This window comes from Anopheles nili, chromosome X (genome assembly GCF_943737925.1).
Source record: "Anopheles nili chromosome X, idAnoNiliSN_F5_01, whole genome shotgun sequence".
Classification (NCBI taxonomy): domain Eukaryota; kingdom Metazoa; phylum Arthropoda; class Insecta; order Diptera; family Culicidae; genus Anopheles; species Anopheles nili.
The window spans coordinates 9055652-9082051 of record NC_071293.1 but is presented as its reverse complement, the minus strand read 5'-3'; the positions used below and the strand labels follow the sequence as shown (position 1 = coordinate 9082051).

General features: G+C 51.6%; 1 protein-coding gene across 1 annotated transcript; it reads right to left on the bottom strand.

The window, feature by feature from the left end:
- Positions 1-14565: 14565 nt before the first annotated feature.
- LOC128728907 (uncharacterized) lies at positions 14566-25465 on the bottom strand. Its single transcript, XM_053822557.1, has 5 exons — positions 25408-25465; positions 21189-21403; positions 20483-21109; positions 15224-15362; positions 14566-14819 (listed from the first exon to the last, which is right to left on the bottom strand). Exons 1-5 carry the CDS (start codon positions 25463-25465, stop codon positions 14566-14568), a joined length of 1293 nt encoding a protein of 430 aa, XP_053678532.1.
- Positions 25466-26400: the final 935 nt, after the last annotated feature.

Here is a 26400-nt window from a genome sequence, read left to right as displayed (position 1 = left end):
ATCCTGTCAACTGTCAACGTGAGGCTTTAAAATACACGAGCACAAAATTAAACTGCGAAAAGATGAAAGCGCAAAAGCGTTGGCTTTCGGAAGCGCTTCGCCGCTAGGGAGCGCTCCTGTGGACATCTCGCACCTGACGGAGAGAAGCATCTTTCCCAGCCAGCCCGGCTCGCGGTGCCGAGCGTTGTTTGTTGTGGTGCTGTCAAAAGCAAACCAAGAGCAAACGTCAGCGCACCGTTAAATCAAGGGTCTAAGAAAACGAGCAGTCTAGCGGCTGGCTGGCCCTTAAACAATGTCGCTCCAAAGGACTTCAAAGCTGCTCTGAGCTACCACCGGTATGGTCCTCGTTCAAGTGACGGCTCGAAAAGTGAACCAGCTTCGAACGGTGGAAGGTGTAACGTCACGAACGAGTAGTTTAAGGTACACCAACACGAACCGATAATGTTTGAACGCTTTCAAAAACACCGCTTAGAGATTCACTGCTATGCACGCAGTGAGCTGCCGGCAGACCTTATTAACGCTATTGATACTTGATGTTTTGTGTGCTTCTGACGCTGGAGCTGAAGTACGAAGCTGAGCAGCCGTAAAATTGCGCCCTTGCCGATTGTGTTTGGAGTGATTTTTCACTGTGCAAATTTGCCCCCAGCTTGTGGACTAATCACGTCTGTTGTCTAGAATGGAACCGGCAGTAAATAGAACGCAGGCTCGGCAGTCAAACAAAGCTCCCACGATTTGATCTCAACTTCGACATTTCCATCCAGCGCGTTTCGGCAAAATGTGTAGCTTCCAACCAACGATAATTCCGCGAATTTCCTTCCACCCAAGCGATGTTTAATGAGCCTTTCTCAGTGCTCTTGCGTGGGTTGTGAATCGAGAGATACTGAATAATTGAGAACCATATTTTTCCGGCGATTGTTTATTCGTTTCAAACCCCCGTCATTTTGTAGTTGCCGTGATCGCTTTATCACAATGCTCGGATTGGATAAACCTCTCGACAAGTTCCGCTTATAGTACTGCTCGAATTTCGCTCTCGAGGTGCGATCCTCTGCGGGACTCACACAAAACCACGCTCCTCGTAGGCAGGTTGGTTTAATTTCCGATGTTTCAAACTCAACGCCCACCCTGAACGCCTTTTTGCACACCTCTCGGCCCTAGCGGTGTTGCGCACTCACGCAGGGAATGGTGGAAAATATTCGATTATCGATGGCCCGGCAGCAGGTGAGGTATTTGGAGGAGAGTTTACAAGAACAAAAAAAAACAACCCTCAACTTACCATCAAGTGCTGCGTGCGAAACTTTGCTGGAGCGGAATGGAAATAGGATAAAGAAACTTTGGTCGCTCGGTTGCTGCCACCTGCCGCTTATCGCTGCGGGTTTCTCCTGGGAGCAGTGTTTCGGGGAATGATTAGAAGTGTACATTAGGGAGCCATGTCTCCAGAAATTGTCTAACGAAGTTGCTGCTACCGGCTGAGCTCGATGGTTAGGTTTACAGTTGATTTCTTAGTTCGCAGTTGTCGCAGTCAGGCGCACGTACAGTAGTCTTTTGAGGGTATAATTATGCTTATGTTTTAAGACCTCAAGTTGAAACATGAAGTTCGAAAAGTATTCACAAGCTAGTTGAACTTAACGTAAGGATGCTTCTGAATAAACAGTAAGCAAAAATATGCGATAAAATAATAATTTGCCTTCCAAAAACATGCTTTACTATCAAAAAAACTTTAATGGTACTCTGTGTATGATAATAAAATTCATTTATTTCATGTATCACATTTTTTTTTAATGAATTTCATTATTTTATCGGAATCTGTCCTGAAATGCACTCTCCACAGAACAGATAGAAAACTGTCGAGAAACTCGTTAGAGTAAAAAACGGGAACAAACTCGGGAACAAATAAAAAAAACGTCTCTTCAGTAAAATCATGCAAGATATTCCTGCTGAGTAGCTTTTTGAAGCAGCCTTTTACAGAAAAGGACCTTCTCGGTCCGATGATTCCGCATTCCGGTCGTTTATCGCTTTAAGTCTAGTTGATGAAATTGTGTTTCGTGCAGCGTCCCATTGATTGTCTAGTTCGGATAAGAGCAGCTCGTGCTAGATTGCAACCTCGCAGGTGCCAGGTCAACTACGGGACACCGTTTTGCGTAGGACGTTGAGCTGACCCAAGATGTCAAGTGTCGCTGCAAAGAATGGGCTCCCTGAATTTGGATCGGGACTATCTAAGATCTTCAAGTTGGAGAACAAGATTTCGAAGCATGGGAAGGATTACTTTGTTTTAAAATTGGATATTCCACACTCTGCATACTAATCCTCTACTCACTCATCTTCAAAATTTGACTAATAGGATTTTTTTTGCTTCAAGTTTAAAGTCACATTCTATTCACCTCACAACATCAGAAATTCGTTAAAGGTTATGTTGGGTCACTTGCGAATTTGATTATGAACTATAGACAAGCTTCTCAAAAGATCACGACAGCTTCTCGTTTTCCTCCGCTTAAACCGTATTAAGACATGAAAGGCATTCTCGTAACACTCCGTTATTGAAATATAGCTTTACCAACGCCATCAGAAAGTAAACATAAATCGGTGTACGTTTCGAAGCCCCGAAACGGCATTTGATACACTCAGACACATACGCCGATTCTCAATTCCAAGAACTCCATTCCAAAAGCCACAATTAATATTTCGCTGTCACAGTATAAAGCATTTCCCTTTAATCTCGTACAACTTCTCGGGTTCCGCTCTTCGTTCCAGCGCATGGAACCCGCCTTAACCTCTGATTTACGCTTTTTCAGCTTACTTACACCCGGCCCTCTTCCCCCGCTTCCCGCATCAGCAGCCATGAAAGTGTTTCTTTTCCGAATGATCACGCACCCTGGCAGAAGTTCGCAAATCTGCCGGTTAACAATCGACACCACTTCGGAAATGCCAACCACCGGAGTTTTCCGCCGATTCAGCTCCAAATTGTCATTTCATCGTAATCGCTACCCCGCCCTGCTTTAGCCCTCCCCATCACTCTCCTTTCGTCCCCCCTTATACCCTCCCCAAGCAGGTTTCTTGGGGTGCCTTTTTGGACATGATTAAAAATTCTTCCTACCGAAGCAAACGGCCGATTATCGCGCCGTGTAGCATTCGCAACAATGGCACGGTGGTTCCGTCGGTTCACCCACCTGACCGCAGGTCATTTCCACTCGACCTCGCCCTCTCCACCCACCCAGGAAAATCCCCCCCTCCCACCAGTACGGCAACTGGCAACAACTTCCCATGGAAAACCGGTTTTGAGGCCAAAAGTTTTTAATTAGGAATGCCACCACGCAGACACGACCCGGGGGCCGGAAAAGTTGGGTCTCGAAATTTCCCAACACTCCCGGTGTCTCTTCCCCCACCCCTCTCGTGGTGTTTGGGGTTTCATAATTTCCCTCCCTTAGCGCGAGCCTGCAAGGGAACTGCTGGGCAAGGAAGGGCACACTAATTGAGTGATAATTGCCGATAATGTGCAATACTTTCCGGACGATTTCCGAGGGCGTTCGTCTCCCGTTTCGCTCCTTTTCCGGATAGCCCGTTTGTCTTCGGAGTCCCGCGTTTCCCCTCACCCCCCCCTCCATCCTCTGCCCTTCACCAGGCCGCCACTTAATGAGGGCGATCTTGGGTCCAGCCTTCCACGGGATCTCGATCGATTTATAGTACGCCTTTTCGTGAGCGACCGCTCGAGGGCTAGCGAAGGGCTCAAGAGTCGCCAAAACGCCGGCTGCCGAAAATTCCATTCAATTCCAACCCCGCGGCTGCCCCCACCCAACCACCCCTGTGGGGAAATGGATTCCTCACTCTTCGCCCCCGAAAGAAGGTCTGCACCTGAACCGAAAACAGCTTCCCCGGCGTGGCTCTGTGGGTTTAATGAAATTCTACCCTCCCTTTCTCACTTTCTCACTTTCTCACTTTCTTCCTTGCCCCGCTTCCCTGCTCCAACAAAGCCGCACACGTCCCGCAAAAGGTTTTCCATCGTCCCTCCTGAGTTCTTGGGACGTGGTTGGGTTTTCTCAAGCGGAGCCTGCGTTTCCTAGCGCTCGAATTAATCGCCTTCAAGTGTATCCACTTCCCTGAATGTCACCGCGTTTCCGCCGGTGTGGGTGGATCGAAATGGGAGCCGGAAAAGCGGAAAACAGAGCACATGAGCGCAACCGAACCGACGAAAGGGACGATTCGTTTGCTTTTTTTTTTTTTTGGCTCTTTTCCTGGAGGTCCTTTCGAAGTCAAGATTTGGCGCCGAAATTATTTTCACCCCCCACCTCTCCTCCCCCCCCGTTCTCTCCTCCCCGTCACGTTCTCTCTCGATCTCATCGCATCCTTATTTTCCTGTCTCTCACGCGCGAATTTTCCTCGCAACAACAGCCGAAACAAAAAGAAAATTCCACCCTGCGGCTGTTTCGGGCGACTGTTTGTTTTGATTTTAATAAAAGCCATCCTTAGCGCCGCACGTGTGGGGTGCGGACATTTCCGGCGGGATTATTTTCACGCATCCTTCCACCCCCCGCACCTACCCCTCCAACCCATCCCTGCTGATCTGATTTCCACGCGAGCGGAAACCATTTCGTTACGTGACCCTCCGAAACCTGCCCCGGGGCCTAATTGAAATCGTGATCCCGGAGCTTTTGCGGCCGCTCGGACGCCGGCGGTTTCAATTAAGAGAGCCCCCCAACGGAAGGAGGGTGGGGTGCAAAGAACCCCAGAAGGGCACAAATGATCGGCTTTCTGATGCAGCCAAAGATTTGTCTTTTACAGCTGTATTTTTGTGCCTCCGTTTTATTTACACCAAACGCGTGGATTTCCGCGTTCATGCGAAACTACTCCACTGAGGTCGCTCTCGCCGACAAACCAAACGCCGTGCAACTTTTCTGTCCCACCAATTCGGCGGGGAAATCCCTCTCTTTCGCTCGCTTATCCTCACGCGTCCCTCGGGAGGGGCTTGGGAAAAAGCACACACAAAACAAAAAAAGGACACACAGAAACAAACGCGCAAACAAACATGTTATCATACTGCGACTTTGGCTGCGTCCTTCCCCACACTTTTCTCGCTTCTTCACCCTCACCTCCCGCCCTGTTTGCCTCAGCGCTGCCAATGCCTCAACCCACCGGAACCTGCCATCTCATAATGGCACCGATAAACGGAGGCGAGCCTCTCGAGCGCGGCTGCCGGGGAAAGTTGTGTAGAATTACATTTTTATTTCCCCACCGGCGACAACTCCCTAAAGCCCGTCTTTCGGCCGGATGGAAGGGGCGGGGGGCGGGGGAATGGAGGGGGATGAGGGGGTGGTGCTTTTCCGGTGAACTGGCGCAGGGGTTGGCTCTACGCGCGAAAACTTCGCACGCTCCCGAGACTCCACTTTCCGAGGTGAGCGACCAAAAACAAAACGAAAAAAAGCAAAGCAGCCACACGTGTGTGTGCGCGCGCGCGCTTTTGCTCGCGTTTCTTAACACCCACACCCTTCCTGGGTAACCGACGAGCTGGTGGAAAATAGAGGGGGTGGCTGTTTTTCCTCCAACAACAAGATGGGGGAGTTTATGTGCCTGGGTGTTTGTTTTTTTTTTACTCTACTCAACTTCAACAACTTGTTTTGCACCCCGTGCCGCCATGTTTGCACACACACACACATGCACACACACACAAACACAAGAATGGGGTACATCAATTGAGACGAGGTGGAAAAAAAAACATACATTTTTCGCCCCCCTCCCGCACCAGAGCAGCGCTGGTGAAAATAGAAGAAAAAATATGCGAACGTGGAAAAGTGGAAAAGTTTCTCACATATGTATGCGTCTTTCGTGCCTGCTACCTGGTGAGTTATTCTCCCGTCACCCCTCTTTCGGGGGTGGGGGAGGGGGTGGAAGGGACGGGAAAGTCAGGAAGGATATCGAAACCGGACGGCTTGCTGCCTCTCGGGCTGGCTTCGGAGCGGCCTGGTACGTGTCTGTTTTTCTTTTTTTCTTTTTTACTTTCGCCATATTTTTTTATTCACTCCCCCCCCCCCACCCACTCGAGCGGGTTTTTGTTTGCTTTTTCACCGTTTCCTCCGGCACCTGTTTCCACTAAGCCCTCCCGTGCCCGCAACGGTGCCACTACTGAGATTTTGTTTTTCTCCGCAGCTGGGACCATTTTCCGAAAATTCGTTCGACAACCCGGAGGGTTGAATAGTTTCAGTCTCATTAAGGCTCACCCCATCGCCTGTAGGGTGTGTGAGTGTGTGTGTGTGTGTATTGTATTTCTCTCTCTCTCTCTGCCTCTCTCTCTCTCTCTCTCTCTCTTTCCATCCGCTTTCGGCATTGGCATTCTTCCCCCCATCACAACCCGATTTTCCTCCTCGCATGGCTTCTGCGGCGCGAAACAAGCGTCAAATGTCAGTAGCATCCCTTACGAGAGCCACCCTTCGGCAAAAGGGCTGCCAACTATCGTACCGTTTGGGGGTGTGGGCGTGCGGGTGGTGCAACCCCAAACCCTTGGTGTGCGGTTTTTCCTTCCAATCGAACGAACACCACCACCAAGCTCGAGCAGTTCGATTCGATTTGCGAGAAAAACCGACCCTCAGCGAAGGGATGCCCTGTACCCCGTGCGGCAAAAGGGTGGCAGCCCCGTTTACAGCTATCGGTTCACCGATCAAAGCAACCGGGAAGCAGCTAAGGAGCTGGGGTGCGGTTTTTCTAGCGTGCCAATAGCTGCCGATCGCAGCCCAGCCCGAAAAAGGAACCGAGCCCTTTTTAGCGGCCCTTTTCGACGAATGTGCAGCGAGTGGAGCTATTTTCAGCATCGAAACCACCCCGGGGGAGCTCGAGACGATCGATTTGGGGTCGGGTTACGGCCAAGGTAGGGGCTGCATTCGCTACCGTCCGCCCTTCGAGTTAAGGGCCAGGCGAAACAAATGATAACAGCGTCGCTTGGCAGCTTCTGGTTGCGATACGCACCGTCGTTCTGAGGCGTTTCTGCGGGGGGGGGGGCGAAAAAGAAGGCCACAAAAGTAAAGGAAGAAGGGCAGCGAAAAGAACTCACACATAATCGAAACCAGTGAATGATTGTTTCGGCGATGGAAGTAAAAATAGCTTCATTCACGGCACGCCTGGTATCGTCAATTGGGCACGAATACTGACATGCAAGGGCCGTGGCTTTAGGCAGCTATTTTTGAGCTAACGTGTGCAGGGATTTGTGCGTGAAATCGCCCTGCAGAGGATGCTGGGTGTTGCTCATCTGTCTGCCGATGCAAAGCTTTAGCAAACAACGATTATTGCGATATTATTTGGTAAAAAAATAACTGGATAAAGGTTTTCACATGAAGTATTTGCATACAAAATAGACAGACAATCAAGTAAATAAGCAAACATGAATTTACTTCCATCGCTGACAAATTGTAAAAATATGCAAGTACTCAACTTAGTGGACAAAAGTTCTGTATATGATTTCAGATTTAACAAACAAATAAACGATCAAATAATCAATATACTAAAACTTTAAGTGCATGGTGGAAAGCCAATAAAATATGAATAAAATCAAGATTTTTATTTTCGTTTTTTGACTTTTTATTTTTCAACCCGGCAGATAAACAAAAGAAAAACCAGCACCATTGGAAAATTCGCATGGTTTTGAACAAACCAACGATTGCTCCTTCATGTCACATATTTATGAAAAATCTAGCTTCATTCAATCAAAGTCAAACTTTTCCCTCAAACAACCATTTGGTCCTTGATACCGACCATCTGCGCTGCCATTGGGGATGAAAAGTGAGGAAGTTTTTCCGTGGAAATTTGGACACCTTCAACACCCAACTAGTTTCCCAGTGATGTCCGCTGCCTTGACGAAAACGAATGGCCGCAAGGGCGGTCACGAGCAGCCAATCGAATGATTGCCTTCGTCCAAGCGCGTCTCCCGCACAGGACGATTTCCACCCAACCCCCGCACGAGAGGGGCACTTTTCCGCGCAGCCCCGCGAAAACTCCCGGTAGCATGCAGCACGAAAATCCGGCGCTATAATTCAGCGCGTAAATGGCAAAACTTTTCCCGGTGCAAATGCACTCACGCGAGCAATCGAGAGGAAACTCGCGCGCGCGCCAGGTTTGCGATTGCGCTTTTCTTTTCATTTTCCCACCGCAAGCGAAGCAAACGAAGGCGTCAAGTGGCAGATAATAATTGTTTATTGCATTTGCGGTTCGTACGTTTCACTTTGGCGTGGTATCGAAAAATATTGCCTATTTGCGCGCGGGCATTCCTTTTTGGGGAAACAAATCTAGAAACACAAGAAGGAAAACCCACCGGTCCACCAGGTGCGGCGAGGAGGGGGCCGGGGGCCGGTGGAAGCGGAAATAAATCTCGAGTGGAGAAATTTTACGAGAGTAATGGCTTCGCATCAAGCCGAGCAATCGAAAGCCCGCCGGCGTGCCGGCTTGCCCTCCTCAATGCTCGGAGGATTTTCCACCCGGGGGTCGGATTTTCCACCCAGCCCTGTTGAGCGGAACGAGGAGAGAGAGAGAGAGAGGGAGATTAAGCTCCGGGAGCTTTCACCCACGGTAGGGTGGTGCTGTGGCAGAAAGGAGCAGCTTCGTGGAGAAAAAAAAACGCCATAAGCCAACCAGGACGAAGAAAAGCCCGAAAGGAAACGAAACTCAACGCTATATCAAATTAATATTAGACATTTGAGAAGCAACAGGGAGCAGGGAGCATCACAGGCAATGGAACGAGGGGCGGGAGAGGGAGGCAGAGGGGGAGGTCCTGGGAAAAATATTGCCCACCCAACGGAGCCTCACCGAAGGTGGACGCGAGGAAATTGTATCATGCGTACCGCAAACGAATATCCGTGCCCCCCCCCCCCCCCTCCCACTAGCGGGACTTCCGGTGCCCTTACTCTCTCATTTTCCCCTACCCTACCTTCACCCTCCTCCTCCATGCACCCTGGTATATATATATATGGCGCGGTTCTGCTCCCCGGAGGGCGGTTCGAGTTGATAAAAAACGAGCCAAATTAAATTACTGCTCATCTAAGCATTAAGATTTATGGCCCAGCAAGGGTTTGAAGCGTTGGACGATTTCACGGGGTGGTGATCCTTTTTTTTTCCGCACCCCCCCCTCGACCCAAAACGTCCCGCTCACGCTCCGTACCCGCTTTTCATTCTTTCCCCGCTTTTTTCTTTGGATGTTTTTATATTCGGCTTCTTTTTCTTCTTTTTGCGCCTTGCCACCGTTGCGCCATTGTTGCTTCTGTGCGTTTGCACAACACCGAAAATAAACGGCAGATAGAGCCAGGCCTGGGTGGGGAGCAAAACGACGAACAGATGGAAAATGCCAGCCCGCGGGGAGCGGAAAACGACAGCGAGAAGGTCAGCAAGGTGGGAAATGGTACCTTTCATTATGGCCGCCGAGTGAGCGAGTGAGAGAGTGAGAGAGAGAGAGCGAGAGATACAATGAGAGAGAGAGAGAGCGCAACAAAAAACAAAAGCAAAATATAATTCAACGAGAGTCCCTTTCCGTCGGCCAATAAAGCGGAACGCACTAAATAAATGAATTTTCGCCTCCCATTCGACGGTGACGGGGGTTGGTTGGGAGGGTAAAGCGGGGACTGGTAACACTGCAGTGATGGATGGGGCAGGTCGGCAGGAAGGTCGACAGGTCGCCCCTTTCCAAGCACCCACGGGCCCGCTGATTAATTTCCAATCAGCCTAATCCTGGCCCCGAACGCGTCCAGTTTGCGCCCCTTCGAGGAAGGGGAGGGAAAGGGAAAAGGGTGGGCGGAGGCGTTGGGTGAGGCGCAAATTAATCTTTCCTTCACTTCACAGCCCGACAGCCCGAAGAGCGGATGCTAACCGCGCGATAATAGCCCTACCAGAGACTGGCCACTCGACGCCACACTATCGACCGGGCTCGGAGTTCGATAATATGGGTGAATCTTGTGTGTATGTGTGTGTGCTTTTTTTTTCGTTCAGCTTCTTCTGCTGCTGAACGCAAGGTGATGTCAGGTCTACGGGCAGGTCGAGAAATTAGCGCCCAACCACGAGAGAAGGCACGAACAGTTCGGGTTTCGACCATTAATCAGGAGGTTACTTCATCGCCGGTAGCGCTATCAATCCCGGCTGGAGTCTGCACGCTAGGTTACGCTCTACGCAATCCCACTTCCGGCGGCCATTTTGAACCGCTCGAGCAAGCTTGGGAGGGTGTAGAATTAGGGTGCCAGCACCAGACAGCAGGGAAGTTGTGTCGGCAATTTGTATCCATTGATGCCAACGCTCTCAGCCCTAGAGAACGTTTACTGACGCCACAGCTGGACAGCTGGAGCTCTGGTGGAGGAGTAGATTATAAATAAACAACGCGCTTTTTGCGGGCAAGGGAATAAGGGGTGAGTGGGGGGAACAAATCACCGAACAGAAGTACCAGGAAGCGCACAAAAACCGCAATGAGTTATGCGTGCGCGCGATGCCGCTGCCGCTGGTTCGGCAGAATTTGTGACAACTTCACGGTTCCGCGTCAGGAGCACTTGTGACTGCCTGATGTCTGGGGCAAGTCTGCGTGTACCGTATCACCCGTTTATACCCTCGTCATCGGTGGCTTCAGCTCGTCGAGCAACGACTTTCCGTGGGAGTGCCGAAACACGCGTTTAATAGGTCCTTCCTGGGAACCGGCGCAGGACAACGTCCAGGACCTCCAACGGAGCAAAACCCCAAAATAGACGTCCAGAGGCCTCCAGCACCAGCACCGGAATGTAGCCGATTAGCACCCAATCGATCAGAAGCGCTCCCCGGGACCGGGTTTGCAGCCAAAAACCCCCAAACCCATCCAGGACTCGCACGGCCGCAATCCAGTGGAAATGGTGCGCATCGGGGCTCGCAAGGGTATCGATAAGCACCCGGGCGGGTTTTTCCCGGTACGAGCTGGGAAACCCAACGGTCCAGCGCAGGGCGTGATGAATATCCGCCGACCCTTTTTCGGCGTGGGGTTTTTTGGGGGCCTGGAAGCGGCCTGCCTTGAGTAGGGTCGTCGCAAAGTCATTGTTGGGCCCATCTCCGGTGTCCGGGCGTCGGGGTTTCTGGGGGTTTTGGTCTCTCTTTTACTCGCACACGCGGACTGCTCGACATCATATACCAGCGCTCTTCGGTATGCCCTTTTTTGGCCAGCTCACCCTCTCGAATGGAAGCTCTCAAAAACCTCCACGACCCACAGTAGATCTGCTGTGATGGAAACCAATTTCGAGGATTAGTATCAGCATGCTCTGAATTGGAAATTTATCTCTCCCGAAACCTCTGGCCCTGCACCACACACACACACACGCACACACACGTCCTTTTCTGCACCCATCGGCTTGGGGAAGGACTCGAACAAGACGCTCCCAGTGAGGGCCCGACCCGGCTTCGGCTAAAGTTACACCCGATGGACTTTGCATATATTCCCAATTTTCACTACTCTTCACGCCCGCGGCCGTGCCCTTCTCTCCCATCCCCCTGGTCCCCTCGAACCGCACGCCCCGCGGCAAAGGGCCACATCTTGAAACCAGAGCCAAAACCCTTGTTTCGGGTCGATCTGCTCGAAGGGTTTTTTTTTCGCTCTCTTTTATTTGGTGAGGCAAAAGCGTGGGCGAGTCCCGAATCCATCTACCCACCCACACACTCATGGTGCGATGGTGGAGGACCACGAGAGCAGTAACAAACATCAACTAGCTGGCGTTGATATTCTTTTAAAATGTCACCCGTAAATTTGATTTAGAAAGTTTGGCGCCCTCCCACCGTCCAGGGGGCGCTGATTCCCGGGCGCGTCGTCGATGGTGGTGGGGAGGGGTGGTGAAGAATGGCGACAAAGAGGACGGGTGACGGAGCCTTACCGGAATCTCAATGACAAAGGCACTTTTCGTGGAAAGTTAAAAAGCAGCGCAACAGGCCCGCTCCTGCGTTATCCTTGCCGGGGGGGGGGGCTGATCGGGTGAAGGGCGAAGGGCGGAAGGTTTCGACGACACTAGCCGAAGGCGTGACAGCGGAACCGGGTGCAATGGGGTGGCTCGCTAGTTTCCGCTTCGGCTGTTCGGTCGAACTTTCCAGAAGTCCTGGAATCTTTCGCCATTCCCAGCGACTTCTTTCTTTGGCGACGTTTATTTGCTCGGTGGTAGCGATTTTTTTTTTGCTTCCTCGTATTTGCTTCCATCCCTTCGAAGGGTCTGTTTGGGCCGGTTTTGTGTGGCGCAGTTGTTGGGAGCTTCCTTTCAAGAAACTCGACCCACTCACCCGCGAGCCTATAATCCCAGGCCTCGGTAGGGCTTTGGGCCCTAAAACCCCGCTTTCTGGGTGATGAAGGGGAGAGTTTGGGGGGGAAAGGACACGCTTACTTGGGTCGGGGACATTCCTTGCCCAATCCTGCGGTCAGACGCTTTGATGGATGGAAGGACTATGACATTTGCTTATGGAATAAATTTTCTCGCTACACCACACCGGAGCCAGAGCGTGTTGGTTGGGCGCCATTAATTCTTCCGTCGTCCTGCAGCTGGACGGGGAGGTTGGAAGGACCTGCGGGTGGGAGCGGTGAAATCACAACCCCCCCTGGCTTCCCTTCATCCCCCATCGAATGTGCCACAGACATAAATTTACTGCGCCACCCGAAGCTATATATCTTCCAATCGGTAAGGTCCTGGCTCATCCTTCATGCATCGCCGGCCGAAGGAAGGCCGCCCTGGTTCCAAGCCACGACACGGGGCAGACGCTGCAAAGGCACCGAAACCGAGGCAACACCAGCTCGAGGCGAGTTTTCAAGGGAAAGACATTCGATTCCCGGGCCCAGGAAGCTGTAGCAATAAGGGCACCGACACCGACCGGCGAAGGGCACCAGCTGGAGCCACGGATTTGGAGCACTACCTGCAAGGGGAGGGAGGGAGTCGGGAGGCGCGGGAGGGAGTGAATTTCATTGATTTCGATATTGCCGGATGTCCATTTGCTGTCATCGGAATCGCTTCCGCCGTCTCGTTTGCTCGTTGCTGGCTGCTTTTCTTTTTATGTTTTTTAGTCGCCACGTCCTCACCAAACGGCCACGCCGTTGGTATGTGTGGCCGGAGGATGCTTTTGGCATTAAAATGCAGTTTCAGGCCCCGGGAATGCCGGTCGGCCTGCAGCTGCCATTCCCAGGAATGCAGCAACGCAGAATTGCAATCTGAGCCCAACCTCGCCCGGCTCGCTTTCTTTCGTGCAACGTGTGGAAAAATCGAATCAATGCGCTGGTGGGGGATTGTTTTTTTTTTTTTTTTTGTAGAAAACATAATGGCCTTATCATGGCCCGGTTTTTATTTGTTAGTTTCTCTTCGGATAAGATTCGCACGCGTCGTCACCGATCGTGCCTTGGGTTTATATGGATCTGTTGTTTTTACATGTAAATTCTTAACCTTTCTTTGATGTTTTTTTTTTATATATATATAGTTTTCTCTCGCGTATGTGTCTCTTTCCTTCCCTTACCCGCTCTTTCTCACTCTCGCACTGCTGCTCGTTAGCTACCCTGGGAAATCCCGGGGAAATTTGGTTTGGCAAATGGGACCCGCCTGGTTCGCCAATGCCGCTCACTCTCGGTGCCCGGTCACTTGTATTTTATTTCATTTTGCTATGTGTATATGTATATATATAATTCCTTCTCTCTCTCTCTCTCTCTCTCTCTCTCTCTCTCTCTCCCTCCCACTTTCGTTGCCCAGTTCCTTTGCGTGCCACTTCCGGAATGTGGCGTCTCGAGCCAAGCGGAGTTCGCTTCCCGCTGAGATTTTGCTGCAGTTTTGCTGGCATTATTTAAATTACAACATGCCGGCGGGGCGTACGCTTCGCGCTTTGTCGTGGTCCCGCCGGTGCGGTGGTGTGGGTTGAAATGAATTTAATTTATGCCCTCCACTCGCTTGGCCAGCGGCTGCCGGAAAAAAAAGGCTCCCAGCGGGCACCCGGCGCCCAGGTGGTGGTGCCGTTTTATCGCTCGATTTACTACTTCAATCGCAAACCCACCATCGTGGCAGGGGAAGATGATGCCGAACGGAAACTTAATAATGTAGAAATAACAACAACAAGAAGAAGAAGAAAAAAACAGGTATCTCGAACCACACGGAACGAAACGTGAGTTACTGCCGGCAGCCGATAAAGAGGGTGCAGACCTGCGAAATGAGGCCTGAGGCGGAAAAGCGTCTTCCATAATGGGGTTTACGCGGAAAACCCACGGTGCGCTTCGCCATTGCGGATGATTGCCTACGACTCGTTTCGGGTTTTCTTTTAATTTTTCATCCACACTCATGGCTATAGAGCTATTTGGTCGTTGCCACCGAGCCTAGTACTAGGCAAGTAAATTCGTTTAACAATTCGTTGGCATACTTGGGGTTTCAGTTATTCGTTCGATTCCTTTATCGCTTGTGTGCGTGTGTGGTTTGATTTTTTTTTTTTTGCTTATTTTTTGTCACTCAGTTTAAATCTCCACGCCTCCAAAGCACGCCACAGCACGCGTGCATTCAGAGCAAAGCATAAGCGTCCGTCCACATGGTGGCTCAACCAAAATGGAGCATGGAATGAGCAGCCAAAGTATTCGAGACACCCCAACGACATCTAGGGGCAGTATCTAACAGCCGTGCGGTAGCTATGCAGTGCAGCGAAGAAGACGAAACAGCTCACGCCCGCAAGTACGGCATCTGACGTGAGTCCACGGGTGACCTGACCGGTGTCTGCTATCGCTAAGGAGTCACCGGCTGCTATCCCTCGAGAGATTCCACCAAGGTATGCCAGCAGCCATGCCACTACGCTGCCGACGAGGTGTGGTAGTAGCGACCGCTGGGTGAAGGACCGATCCGCCGAGGAAGATGCTGTAGGATGAGAAAGGTAGGTCGAAAAAGACATTAGGAACTTGCACGATTTCTGAGGCTTAGAAAGAGCTGAATAGGTGGAGATCGTTCGTCCAACATCATGGGTGAACCGGAACTACTGAATCCAGGCTGGTAAACGGGGTGCTCCAATATCTGCTGGACTCCTGAGCCTGTAATTGCTATACCAGATGCCGCGAAATGTACATCTTCGACCGTGTGCTTAGCTTTTTGGGTCTCCTTCCAGGTGTAGTGTGTCATTTCGAGAACTCTCGTGAGCTCAGGTGCGAGACACAACTCTAAGACCCGCGAAACCGGACACCTGAGCTCACGAGGTGCGTGAAACTCGACGCATCAAGCAATAGCAACAAACACCACTACGATGATGAATGACATATCTAGCTTACCTTCGTCCTTATCGCTCATAAAGGAGAAGTGGACACCGTTGTCACTGTTGGAGAGCACGCGCACCTGGGGATAGTTTTCGTCCACCGTTGCCGCCACCGAGCGTCGGTACAGGTCAAACACGTGGGCGATACACTCCACCTGGATCCGGTTGCGTCCGAATGGTGGTGGCGGTAGAAAGGAAGGCACAGAGAACAGAGTGGAGACGTTAGCACAAGAACCCGGCCACGGTAGAAGCGTAATTGCAGTCGGCTGCCATGTTGGCGGCATCAAGTGGGCGCCTCCAATTACGATGAGCCGCCAGAGCTGATTGCCCGCTCGAGTGCGCTTGTTCCGTGTGGTTAACCGTGAGGCGCGATTAGCAATCCATCAAATCAATAATGTACGCCACTACTTGAGAGGCGTCGCAATCGGGAAAGCTGCCGTTATTACATTGGTGTGAACCTGTGTGTGTGTGGGGGGGGGTAGGGATGAAAAACCACCAGCCGGCAGGTCTGCTCCCGGCAGGTTTACGAGGTTTTCGAGGGTTTCCTGCCACAACCAGATCATGTTGAGGAATACTATCTGCTGGAAGTTTGACGTCAGTGTTGGGCGAATTCTTAGTCGGGGCTTCGATTGAATTTGTAACATATGCAATACACGATAAAGCAGAGCTACGTTGACAAGGGTTTTCGCCACCGTTTGCCGGCGATCCAAACTGTCAAGCACGCCGCATCTAAATTATCTAATTTGCTTGCATTATCTTCTTCATGTTTCGTAGAATGATGTACTGTATCTAACATTTTAGAGCGCTGATCAATTTTAAATACAGTTCAAATTTTTTATGAGATAAAAGTTATTAAGGAACTTATATGCTTTTCGGAAAATTAGTATTACAATCTTCACCACTTGCGTTAAAGTCGAACTTTTTACTCAACATCCCACTCAAGTTTAACACTGACGAATCTGTCATATCTACTCTCTTTTGTCAACACTTTCAATCGCAACAACCAAACATGGTGGTGCCACTGAATGGAACTTATCGCATGCCCTCATGAGCAGCAGATCCAAATTTGATGATTTTCGCACCACATTATTTCAAACACCAAATCCCAACAACATCCATCTCTTCATCCATTCCCGCCACAGCTGCTCATCCCTGCATCAGCGCATTACACCGCATTGCATTCGGCAAAGGGACATCGCAAAACATCGCCCTTCAAGCCAACAAACTGTCTGCGATAGCGAGAACCTCAAAATCCCCGGGAGCACGATGCCCCGGCTTTCGATAATAAATTCAAACCCAAATCCCTACCCCCTTTTTTTGACAGAAAATCGAAACCCGGCCTTCGAACAGCGGCCTCGCGCACCCGCGGTTTCATTTATATCTTGCCGGAAATGGCTTTGCGAGCCAGCGGAACAGCGGAACAGCGAGTGAAAACAACACAAATAGTCACCCAAAAAAAAACAGAAGTCCCACAAAATAGTGCCAGTAGTGGTACAGCTGGAACGGGGCAAGAAGTGAAGCCTGAAGCTGGCAGCTTCGCGGCTCGTCATCGGTGATACAATTGACAGTAATTTCCGGGCGAACTTTTGGGTTCTCGCCTTCCCACGTCAGGAGCCAAAGAAAAAAAACGATGCAAAACCGGTGCGCCCGCTAGCTGCGATATTGACATTTGCGAAAGGAGCTTCACGTTCAGCAGGGCATTATTATCAAAACGTCACTTTTCGCTTCCCATTTGCACGTTTCGATTTTTAGCTTCCTGCGCTCTTCAACCTTTTCGGCTCGGTTCTCCTTTCCCGTGTATTGGTGTGTTGCGCCTTTGCCCCGATTGCTGTTCCGTTGCACTTTTGTGGCGGTGAATTTCCTGTTCCGCGTCGCTTTACGTGACACAAAAACCCACCCCAACCAGGCACGCGGGGGGCCTGCCTTTAGGGCAGGAGCAGGACAGTGCGGGAGCGCAAACAAAAAAAAAAGCATTAAAAAGAAGCAGCCTCGAAAAGCCACCGTGTACGTGCCGCGAAATATCGGAAGCACGGAGAAAAGCTTTTCCGTGTTCGCGACACCGCGTTCTCCGAGGTCCAATCACAAACCCACCGCGCATAGCGATGGTTTGTAAAAACGAATCGATCAAAATGTGTGTGTGACCTACACAACACATCGTTCCCCATCGTACGGTGTTCGTTCGCACCGATTCACCCGCGCTCGGTGAGCGCGCCTGAATTGCTGCAAACTGCTCGACATCGCTCAAAAACCCACGACTTGTTGATGGAGGAATCGTTCTGCTGAGCGCAACCAATCACCCAACCGGCGCCGGTAACGAGCCACCCCCCCCTGCGTTTCAACGCGTGTGTTTTCCCTCTCGCTCACACACTCTGTGGCTCGTTGCCGGTCGGGAAACGTGCACCTGCATAACCTGGCTTGCAGCCGGGGGGGTGGAATATAGGGCGCACTTCACCGATTGCGGTCCGTTTCGCCATCGGGTGCAACCTTTATTTATTGTTGTTTTTCCTTCGTTTTCCACCCACCGTTTTCCCCCGCTTCTCTGTTGCTGGCTATCGGTGAGTTTTTTTTTGTGTGCTTGTTTACAGTCATGTCTTTCACTTCTCTAAACAACGCTTGCCAGCGCGCGCAGCTTTATTTGGGGCATGCGGGGTGGGTGGTTGCGGGGGGGGGGGCATTTCCCCCTTCCTCCTGCTACCCCTCCCACACCTCTTCACTGGCCTTTGGTCGAGCGCTAGCTGGCCAGGCGTCCCCCCGAAAGGGCTGATGGAAAGCAAAAAGGGGAACTTTTATTTTGTATTATTCCAACCCCGGCCGCGATGTGCTATTGACGGCACACAAAGTACCCTCACCACCACCACCACCACCACCCAGCACGCGTGGCGAGGCTTCCGAGGGGTAATCCTTACCGCGCTTCGACGAGCGAATTCGAAAACTCGAAACAATTCTGATTGATCGATCCACAGCGGCGATAGTTCGCTCGACCGTTGGCTTCAATCGAATCAGGGAGCCAAAGAGAGCGGGGAGGGGCAGAGGGGGGATGCAAACATACAAAGGGTGCGGGAAAGGGATGCGAGGATTGCGCTGCGGAAGGGTCTGGTCGGCCTGATCGCTCCGGAAGGAAGGACGCATTTTGGTGAATGATTTTCAAATAAAATTCCAATAATTCATTTCCCGCCGATCGCTCGTTGCCATTTTTCTCGTCATTCCCCCGCCACTACCCCCCCCCCCCCCCCCGCTCATTCCACTGGGTGGTCTGTGGTCAGGCCGGTGGGAAGGCGAGAAACCAAACAGTGGCGCAGTTTGAAAATGTTTGCAGCTCGCTTCGGTGCACATTTATAGAAATAAATTTTCATTCCACCCCATTCGGAAAGTCGGAAACAACAAATCGAAGGATGGAAGGGTAAAGGCGAGAGAGACAGAGAGAGGGAGAGGAGCGAAAAAAAAACTCGACAAAGCGAAAACAAGGCCGGAAAATGAAAATCGAGGGCGCGGGAAAACTAGCCACCCGGTTAGCTTGCGCTCAGGTGGACTGGGAGCGAATGAACATAAAAAAGGGGAGCAAAAAAAAAACTCTCCCACCACGAGGACCTCCACAGGATCGGTTCACGCATCGGGACTCTAACTTCATCCGGAGTTGGTTTTTTTTTTATTTCAGGACGCGTTTTCCACCCCCACCCGATAGAAAGCTCACGGCTTCTTGGTGGGAAGCTTTCGGCTCATAAATCATTCATGCGTCCCGATGCTGCTTGAGTGCGCATATTCTTATGTGCACCCGGACCTAACGAAACTCTCCCCCTCCTTCTCTCCAGTTCCTTCTAAGGAACTCCCCTCCTCCCCCCCCCCACCCCTCGGCACCCAAACGATGAGTGGGTGTGTGAGTTTTTTTTTCTTCTTTGGCCCCTCACGTTCGCCTTCGTCATGATTTAATTTACTTTTAGAGCCACGTTTTTATTTCACGACACTACCGGAACCACGTACGCCCCCCCCCCCCCCCCGTCCGACCGGTACTTCCGGCTACGGATCCAAACCGGATGTCGCACCGAGATGGCACTGGCACCGCGAAATCACGAACGTGCTAAACATGATAATTTCCCACCGTGCGAGGCTTTGTGACCGCGCCCGATTCTCGCCAAAGTTGCGGATAAAATTAATGCAATTATTTCAGATAACAAGACATCAATCAAGTGCCGTTCGCGGCGCACTTAGCCCGCCGAGCGATCGTTCGCGCACGCGCCCAAGGGTTTGAGCAGCCCTGCACCAGGCCCCAGGGCCCAGTGGCCCTTCGGCGGGTCATGAATTCTCTTTAATCAAACGCCTTCGGTTTGCTGGCCAACCGCAACGGGACGCTGGTGAAATATTTAGTTCCGATGAAAAATATGCAATTAGCGCATGCGAAATATCCAATTAGTCCGGCTCGAAGACTAAGCCCTGTAGGGGCACTTACAATAGCATACATTTACGCGCGAGCTACCCAACATCCCAGCGAGTGCTGGGTTTTGGGGGATTTTCCTTTCCTTTTCCTTTTTTTTTTCTTTTTGCACCTGAAGGTGTTTTTTCCGAGCTCGCAGCCATGAGGCAAAGGAACGGTTTCGGTGTTTTCCTGCTACCTTTGCCGCATAATTTCCACCTCGTGCTCTAACGCGAACAGCGTAGTAAGCCCCGGCAAACGAATGTCACCTCGCGGGAGCTACGTGGGGTGAGAAGCGCTATTTTATGTGTTCGCCTTTTGCGATTCGCGTTACCACCGAACGCCAGGCACCGGAAAGATACTTGGATTTGCTTCTTTTTTTCGACTGCGCGAACGGCAACACACAAATAAGAAACCCCCGTTCCCAAAGCATCCTTTCCGGGAACTTATGCTGCTCAGCTGGTGCTCGGGCATCAATTATTCAGACGCTGCTTAAAAACTATTCCCATTTTTTAACCACCAGCACGAGCCATTCGCCATTCGTCCTCGTGCTGTCGCGCGTCACATTGCTAGCCCTTTTTTATTCGCTCACTCGCTCACACTTCTCGTTCTCGTTCGTTTTTCGCTACAGAAATCCCCCCCCCAGCAACCTACGGCGATCCAACCTTTCGTGGTGGAAGCTCCAAGATCCAAGCTCCCCCCCTTTTTGAAGCCTTCTGCTACTCTCCGCTAGGGGGCGAACGAAACGGCTCCCAAAAGAAGAGAAACTCCCAACACCGGAAGCGCCACAAGCCCGGTAAACAGCTCAAATTTGCGTACATCCGGCCGGGTTTTTTGGAAAATGGGAAGCCAACGACACCGACTTACCTTCAACTTGCCGTTGCGGAAGTGCCCGTGTTCGAGCAGCAGTTTCAGCCGGGACACGGCCAACTCGTACCGGCCACCACCAGCGCCCTTCCGGTGCTCCCCGGTGCCATTGGTGGTGGGTGACTCCCGAGCGGGTGGGCTGGCAGGTGTTCCAACAGGCGGCTCCGACTCGGTGAGGTCGTTTTCGCGCGACTCCGGCTCGGTCGGTGCCGTTGGTGGGCCTGGCTGTGGTTGGGGGGAAGACATGGTTGATTGTTTTTTTCTCACACCCTGGGCTTTGAGGCCACCGGGGGTGGGGTTGGCAGGTGGTTGGGTGAAGTACTCCAACCGGGACGGGGCTCCAACCGGCTGACGGAGTGGTTGATCGTTGAGCAGCCACTCGAGCCGAGCAGCTGGCAGAGATGGACCTGCTCGGCACTCAACCTCGAGGAACTCCTCTGCGCCGTAGTACGGCTTAAGGTCGAGAAGCTGTGGCTCTCCGACTGGCACCTCGACCACGTTCATCGTGCGTGTCGCGATCTTCGTGTGGAAGGATGGGGCAGCCTCCGTGATCTCACAACTATATTTGCCGCCACTCTGCGGCTCGAGGTTCACCAGCACCAGGTGGCTCGCGTTTGACAGATTCACCTAGAAGCCGTTGGGAGACAAGAGTATGCGTGTTAGTGCTCATGAACCTACCGATCGCGCTTTGGGTGCGTGAACTTACGTTCACGCTGATGCCCGCCTTCGGGAAGATCTTGATCGATGGGATCTCCTTGGAGGTGTAGCGAAAGAACTCGTGCTTGCCTTTGTACCACTTCACCGAGTAGAGGTCCTCATCCGGCAGGTCGCACTCACACACGAGCGTAGCGCTCGTGCCCACGAGCACCGCCACCGGCACCTGAATATGCACGCTCTCCAGCCCGAGCACGCTGTGGGGCACTGAAAGAAGCGAGTGTGTGTGTGTGTGTGTGTGTGTGCGTGTGTGTGCGTGAAGAAGAACGGAGAAAGATTAGTGGCGCACTCTCGACTACTCCCACTCGGCCCCTTCCGTATCTCTATCCCCCACTCCCGTGGGGTCGATTGCGGTTCGGAACCGTAACCGAACGCCGGGCTCGATTACGTATAACTGGGCTTTGCTGGCTTAAACAAGGACTTTATTTGATTAGCATAAACAATCGCACCCGGATGGGCCGAACGCTTCCCAGCTCCACGGTTGGGGAGGTGGATAATGTGAGGTCTTGGGTCGGGCAAACGGGATGTGGGGCAGAAACGCAAACAAAACAAACCGGAGAGCCGGACTCCCGGGAGGACACTGCGAAATATTTGATCTCTTCCGTTCGCTTAACAGATCCAATTTATCCCTCCACCGTACGGTGTTGCCCACCGCTCGGTACATCTTCATTGTTAAATATTAACCGAGCTGCCACCGTCCGGGGGGGGTTTTGGACCCGCAGGCAACAGCCCCCCCCCCACTTTAGGGGCTCTCGCGCTCTCGCCTGATAATCTAATTCACTCGATGGAGCTCCGGCAAAACGGGAAGGAGTGAGCGAGAGGAGGAGGCTGGTGGTTCGGGAGAGGGATTTTTAATCAATAACGAAACAGCTCCCGTATGTGTTATCGGTTCCCGTGAGTCGGCAATGTTGGTCCTTTCGACGCGAGTAGGCAAGGGAAACCAGCGTACAGGAAGGAGGTGTATGTGTGTGTGTGTGTCGGGCTAAAAGCCGTAATCCGCCATTCCGAGCGACGCCTCACGTTTATACTACGGTAGCTGCGAGCTAGAGCGAGGAATATGGGAAAGCGCGTCGTTGAGCGGTTTTTTGATTACCCTCCGGTTTTTTTGGCCGCAAAACTGGATGCCTGCCGTAGCTGAAAATGAGGCATAATCCTGGGAAAATCAATCATTCTCCGAACCACCCCCAGGCCCTATCTCGCGCCCACGGGAGCACGTCACGGGGTGCGTCCATTTTGTTCATTAAACAAGCTGCCTCGGGGCGGGTGCGAGCAAAAATGTTACATCATCACGCGCACGTTGATTGTTAATTACGTTACAATTAATTTTAATATAAACCCCTCGTCCTTCTCTCTCTCTCTCGTCTACCCCCCTCTCTCTCTCTCTCTCCTACTCCTCGTCACTCCACCTCCTTCCGCTTTCCTCACCCTATTCATTCATGAAGATGGAGGCGAGTGAATATCCGTCATTAGGCGCGTGCCTCATACGGCGGCAAGATCTGCTTCCCTTAACAAGCCTCATTAGCGCCCCCATCTCTAACCACCACCCACCTTCCTTCGCTTCCTCCCCCCCCCCCTCAGAGCCCTTCGAAGGTGAACCGAAATTGTCCATCCATCTCGCCGGCATTTATGTCGGCGAACGATTTTCCCGGAATGCCGTATGAGTGCATGATCAGGGGGTTTCTAGACTTGTTTTTTTTTTCTTCTTTTTCTCTCGTCTACTTTCGTTCGCACTCTGCGTTTACTTTACCCCGACCTCACGGAATCTTGAGGGTCCGGGAATGGAAAGAAAAAATGGAATAAAAAAGTGAACGAACAACTCAGACTCGGAATCCTTATCACGGAAGGATCTCCGCCTGTCTATCTCGTCGCTTTGATATACTTTTCCCGCGGTAAGCCAACATGGTAGCGGGAAATGGAAGAGAAGGTCCAACCACACCACCCTCCCCTACCCTCCCCTTCTCATCTACGACGTGCCACAGGATTTGCATGCCCACGGAATCGAGCCCAACGCTAACGATGTCGAAGCATGATAGGCATGTAACATCAACACCTCGCGTTGGGCTTGCGGAAAATGCGAGCTGCAGGATTGGCGCCCCCCTCCCCCTCGATGGGGGGGGGTGAAAATGTTTTCTCTCTCGCTCTCTCTCTCTCTCACACCCTCTCTTTCTCGCTGTCTCTCCAGCCCGGTTCACTCCTTTCTCAATCGTGTGCGCACACGTAGCGGCGGCTGGGGGCATTTACTGAAAGCATCCATCCATCTAGTGTTGGTGGGAAAATAATACGCTCAATGGCAGGCTTTTCGCCGGAAGCCACCACCGCGCGAGCACACGGGGGATAACGAGCTCCCGGCAACACTCGTCGGGTGGCCGCGAAATGTTGTCTTTATGGTCCCGGTTTTTGGAGGCGGTGTGGGTGACCGCAAGGGGGGGGGGGGGTGAGGAGGTGGTCGACGAAACCCCTTTTCGCGCCACCGCCCGGAGGAGGGCATGGGCACGCAGAATGTTAATTTGGTATATTATTACAATATTTCCCGCACGCCACACGCTTTTCCCGACGGTTTTCCTTGTGGAAAAGTTGCTCGTCATTGCGCTTGATTTTGTCTTTACAGATTGTCGGCCCGGTTTTCGGCTCAGCAGATTTTCATCTACACCCTCCCCCCTCTCCCACCTTTCCCCTACCCTGCCACAAAACCCCTCGAAACATGGATAAGCAAACAGCATCGAACCGGGGAGCCAGGGAAAAAGCCCATCCCACGCACGGAGACAGTCGCGCGCGGTTCGCGCGAAAATTCTATCAAGCGCTTGTTTGGGAAGCAAATACGGCGGAAAATATTCCGCGTGCACGGTGGGGATGACGAGCCGCTCGTTCGGGATGGCAATGGCGGGGCAGTGGACGGGTGACGGGCAACTGAACTGTGGTGAAGCGGCCAGTAGAAAACCCCAAGCGTCAAACTTTCCCGTCAAGTTAATATTATTATTATTGCAAGGCTCGGAGTGGCCGGTTCTGCCGTTCGGTTACAATCTAATTATTTCGTTTCGCGTCCTTCTCGGGCCTGACCGGGTGCGCTCGATTAAGCAAATAGCTCTCCGATGGTGTACTGAGGCGGGTGAAGCGTCGAGTAAGTGCACGAGCGAGAGATGTTGGCACAAAAATGAGCCAAACTTTTGCTGCAAATAATTCCAATTTCTACCATCAGATGTATTACAAATGAACGAGAGAATGGAGTTGAACTGATACTTCATCATTTGCAATCAAAACTTATTTACACTTTTGTTTGCATTTCTATTTAAAGGTCTCATTGAAATTCACATATTTTAGATTAGCAAGCCATTGTCTTACACTAAAAGCTCTAACCCTAATAGATCTACAGTAAAAGTTTGACGTACCTAAGATCAAGAGTGAACACAAAAACAACATCCAACATTGAACGATGCATCATAAACAGAAATGCGAATTACTAACAGAATTAATAATCGTCTAATGGAGTGACCTCATCGTAAGACGCTTCAAACTCATCATAGATTCTTTCTTACGCCCACAACCCACAACGACTGTCACAGCTCGGACGCAAGTACTTGACAGCTCAACGGTAAATAATTAATACGACGTTCCAGCTGCTGTCGCAGTATGCATTGCAAAATAATCATAATTAATTTGTTCAGCTAGTAGGAAATCGGCTATTACATAATGCTTTCCCATCGCTCAACACGTCCGGCTGTTATTAGAATTGTCGTTCTCCGTTCCGTTGCTGTTCACTCGTTCAACTTGCCCTGCGAAGGCATCCTGACCATCTGGACGAAATGAAAGAAAGCCCCCAGGCGGTATTGCAATGAACCGCACGAACTCCATACGTCAAACGGATTTAGATCCGACGTCCAGAGCGTAAGACGACTCGTGGTAGAAGCTGCATCGACTGTTGTCCCGTGTGCAGACAGATAAGAGCGAACATCCCTTCATACCTCGGTCGTCGCTGTTGGGTCGGTGTAATAAAAAGCGACTCCTGGAGCTCGCCCCAACTGCTACTGGAAACTATATTTCAAAGTAATGCGCCCCAACAATCGACCGTGTCCTGCAACGTCCACCTACACCATTCGACGCTGATAAATCGAAGACGCTGCATGAGGTTCTATTTGCACACTTCGATACATTCCACCCCACGGGGGACGATACTGATTGTAGCCCTCCTGCTTACAGGGGGTTGAGCTACCTACCTTTGAGTGCCAGCAGCTGTATAAGGCAAAGGATGATTTTAAACCGAGCACATAACATTTTCACTTCTGCTCACGTCGTCGTGTCCAGTGTAATGGTGCCGGAGTATAGTTGGGGGAAAAAATACGTTCACTTCACGGGGTTCACTTCTTTCGTAGTTCACACCCACACTTTGCCCTCGTGAAACCTTAGTTCCAAACACTCGCACCGAGGTCCAGCGCTACGGTGCTCGTCGTTCACTTCACAGGGAGCCACTTTTAATGCATATTTGCCTTAGATGAGGGGATGTTTTGCTTAGTGATCGCCACGCAGGACTACGGTAAGGTCGGGGAACCAATAACCGGATGGAACACAGTCAACACACACCCACACGCACTATAGTCCCCACGCAGGATCCTCGGATCAACTGCTGAACTGCCGCGTGTGATTTCAACCCCGTGGAAAAGTTGCTACGTGCCGACACTCGAACCACCGTTTTCGATGGAGGTCCACTAACACGTGAGCGCGCCGAATGTCGACCAAAGTGGGCCAACTCCTGGGTACCGGAGGTCTCCAATTTTCGCTCCAACCTGGTGGCTAACCTGGCAACACTTCACGCCACACCACCCGGGATCCCGGGTTCACTCGGCGTCACTGTCAAGCATCACTTCAGCCATTTTTGCGCGTGCACAACGCTCCACAGCAGGTACGGAACCGGTAGGAACCCGGGACGTGCGCTGCCTCTCGACGGCACCAACACACCCACAACATGGCGCTCGTGGCGCCGAGCTCAACAGTTTGATAGCGGACTATCGCGACAGTCCCACACCAACGCACATGCTAACACCAGGTTCGGGCCCACGAGGGCCTGCTAGAGGTCGCCACTGTTACACCATGCGCTCCGTTCGATCCTGAAAGCTGCGAAACATACGGGACACACTGTCAACGTGCGGTGAGCGTCGTTCCTAGCGCCGGCTGGTTATGAATAAAATCAAAGGCTTTATAAATAATGGTTG

Excerpts from the sequence above, each read along its gene's own strand:
- LOC128728907 (XM_053822557.1), bottom strand. The coding sequence starts at position 25,465 with ATGTTATGTGCTCGGTTTAAAATCATCCTTTGCCTTATACAGCTGCTG. Across the intron at positions 21,110-21,188 it reads AGGCGGGCATCAGCGTGAAC|GTGAATCTGTCAAACGCGAG; the intron begins GTAAGTTCACGC and ends AACGGCTTCTAG. Across the intron at positions 15,363-20,482 it reads TCCGCAACGGCAAGTTGAAG|GTGGAGTGTATCGCCCACGT; the intron begins GTAAGTCGGTGT and ends AACCGGATCCAG.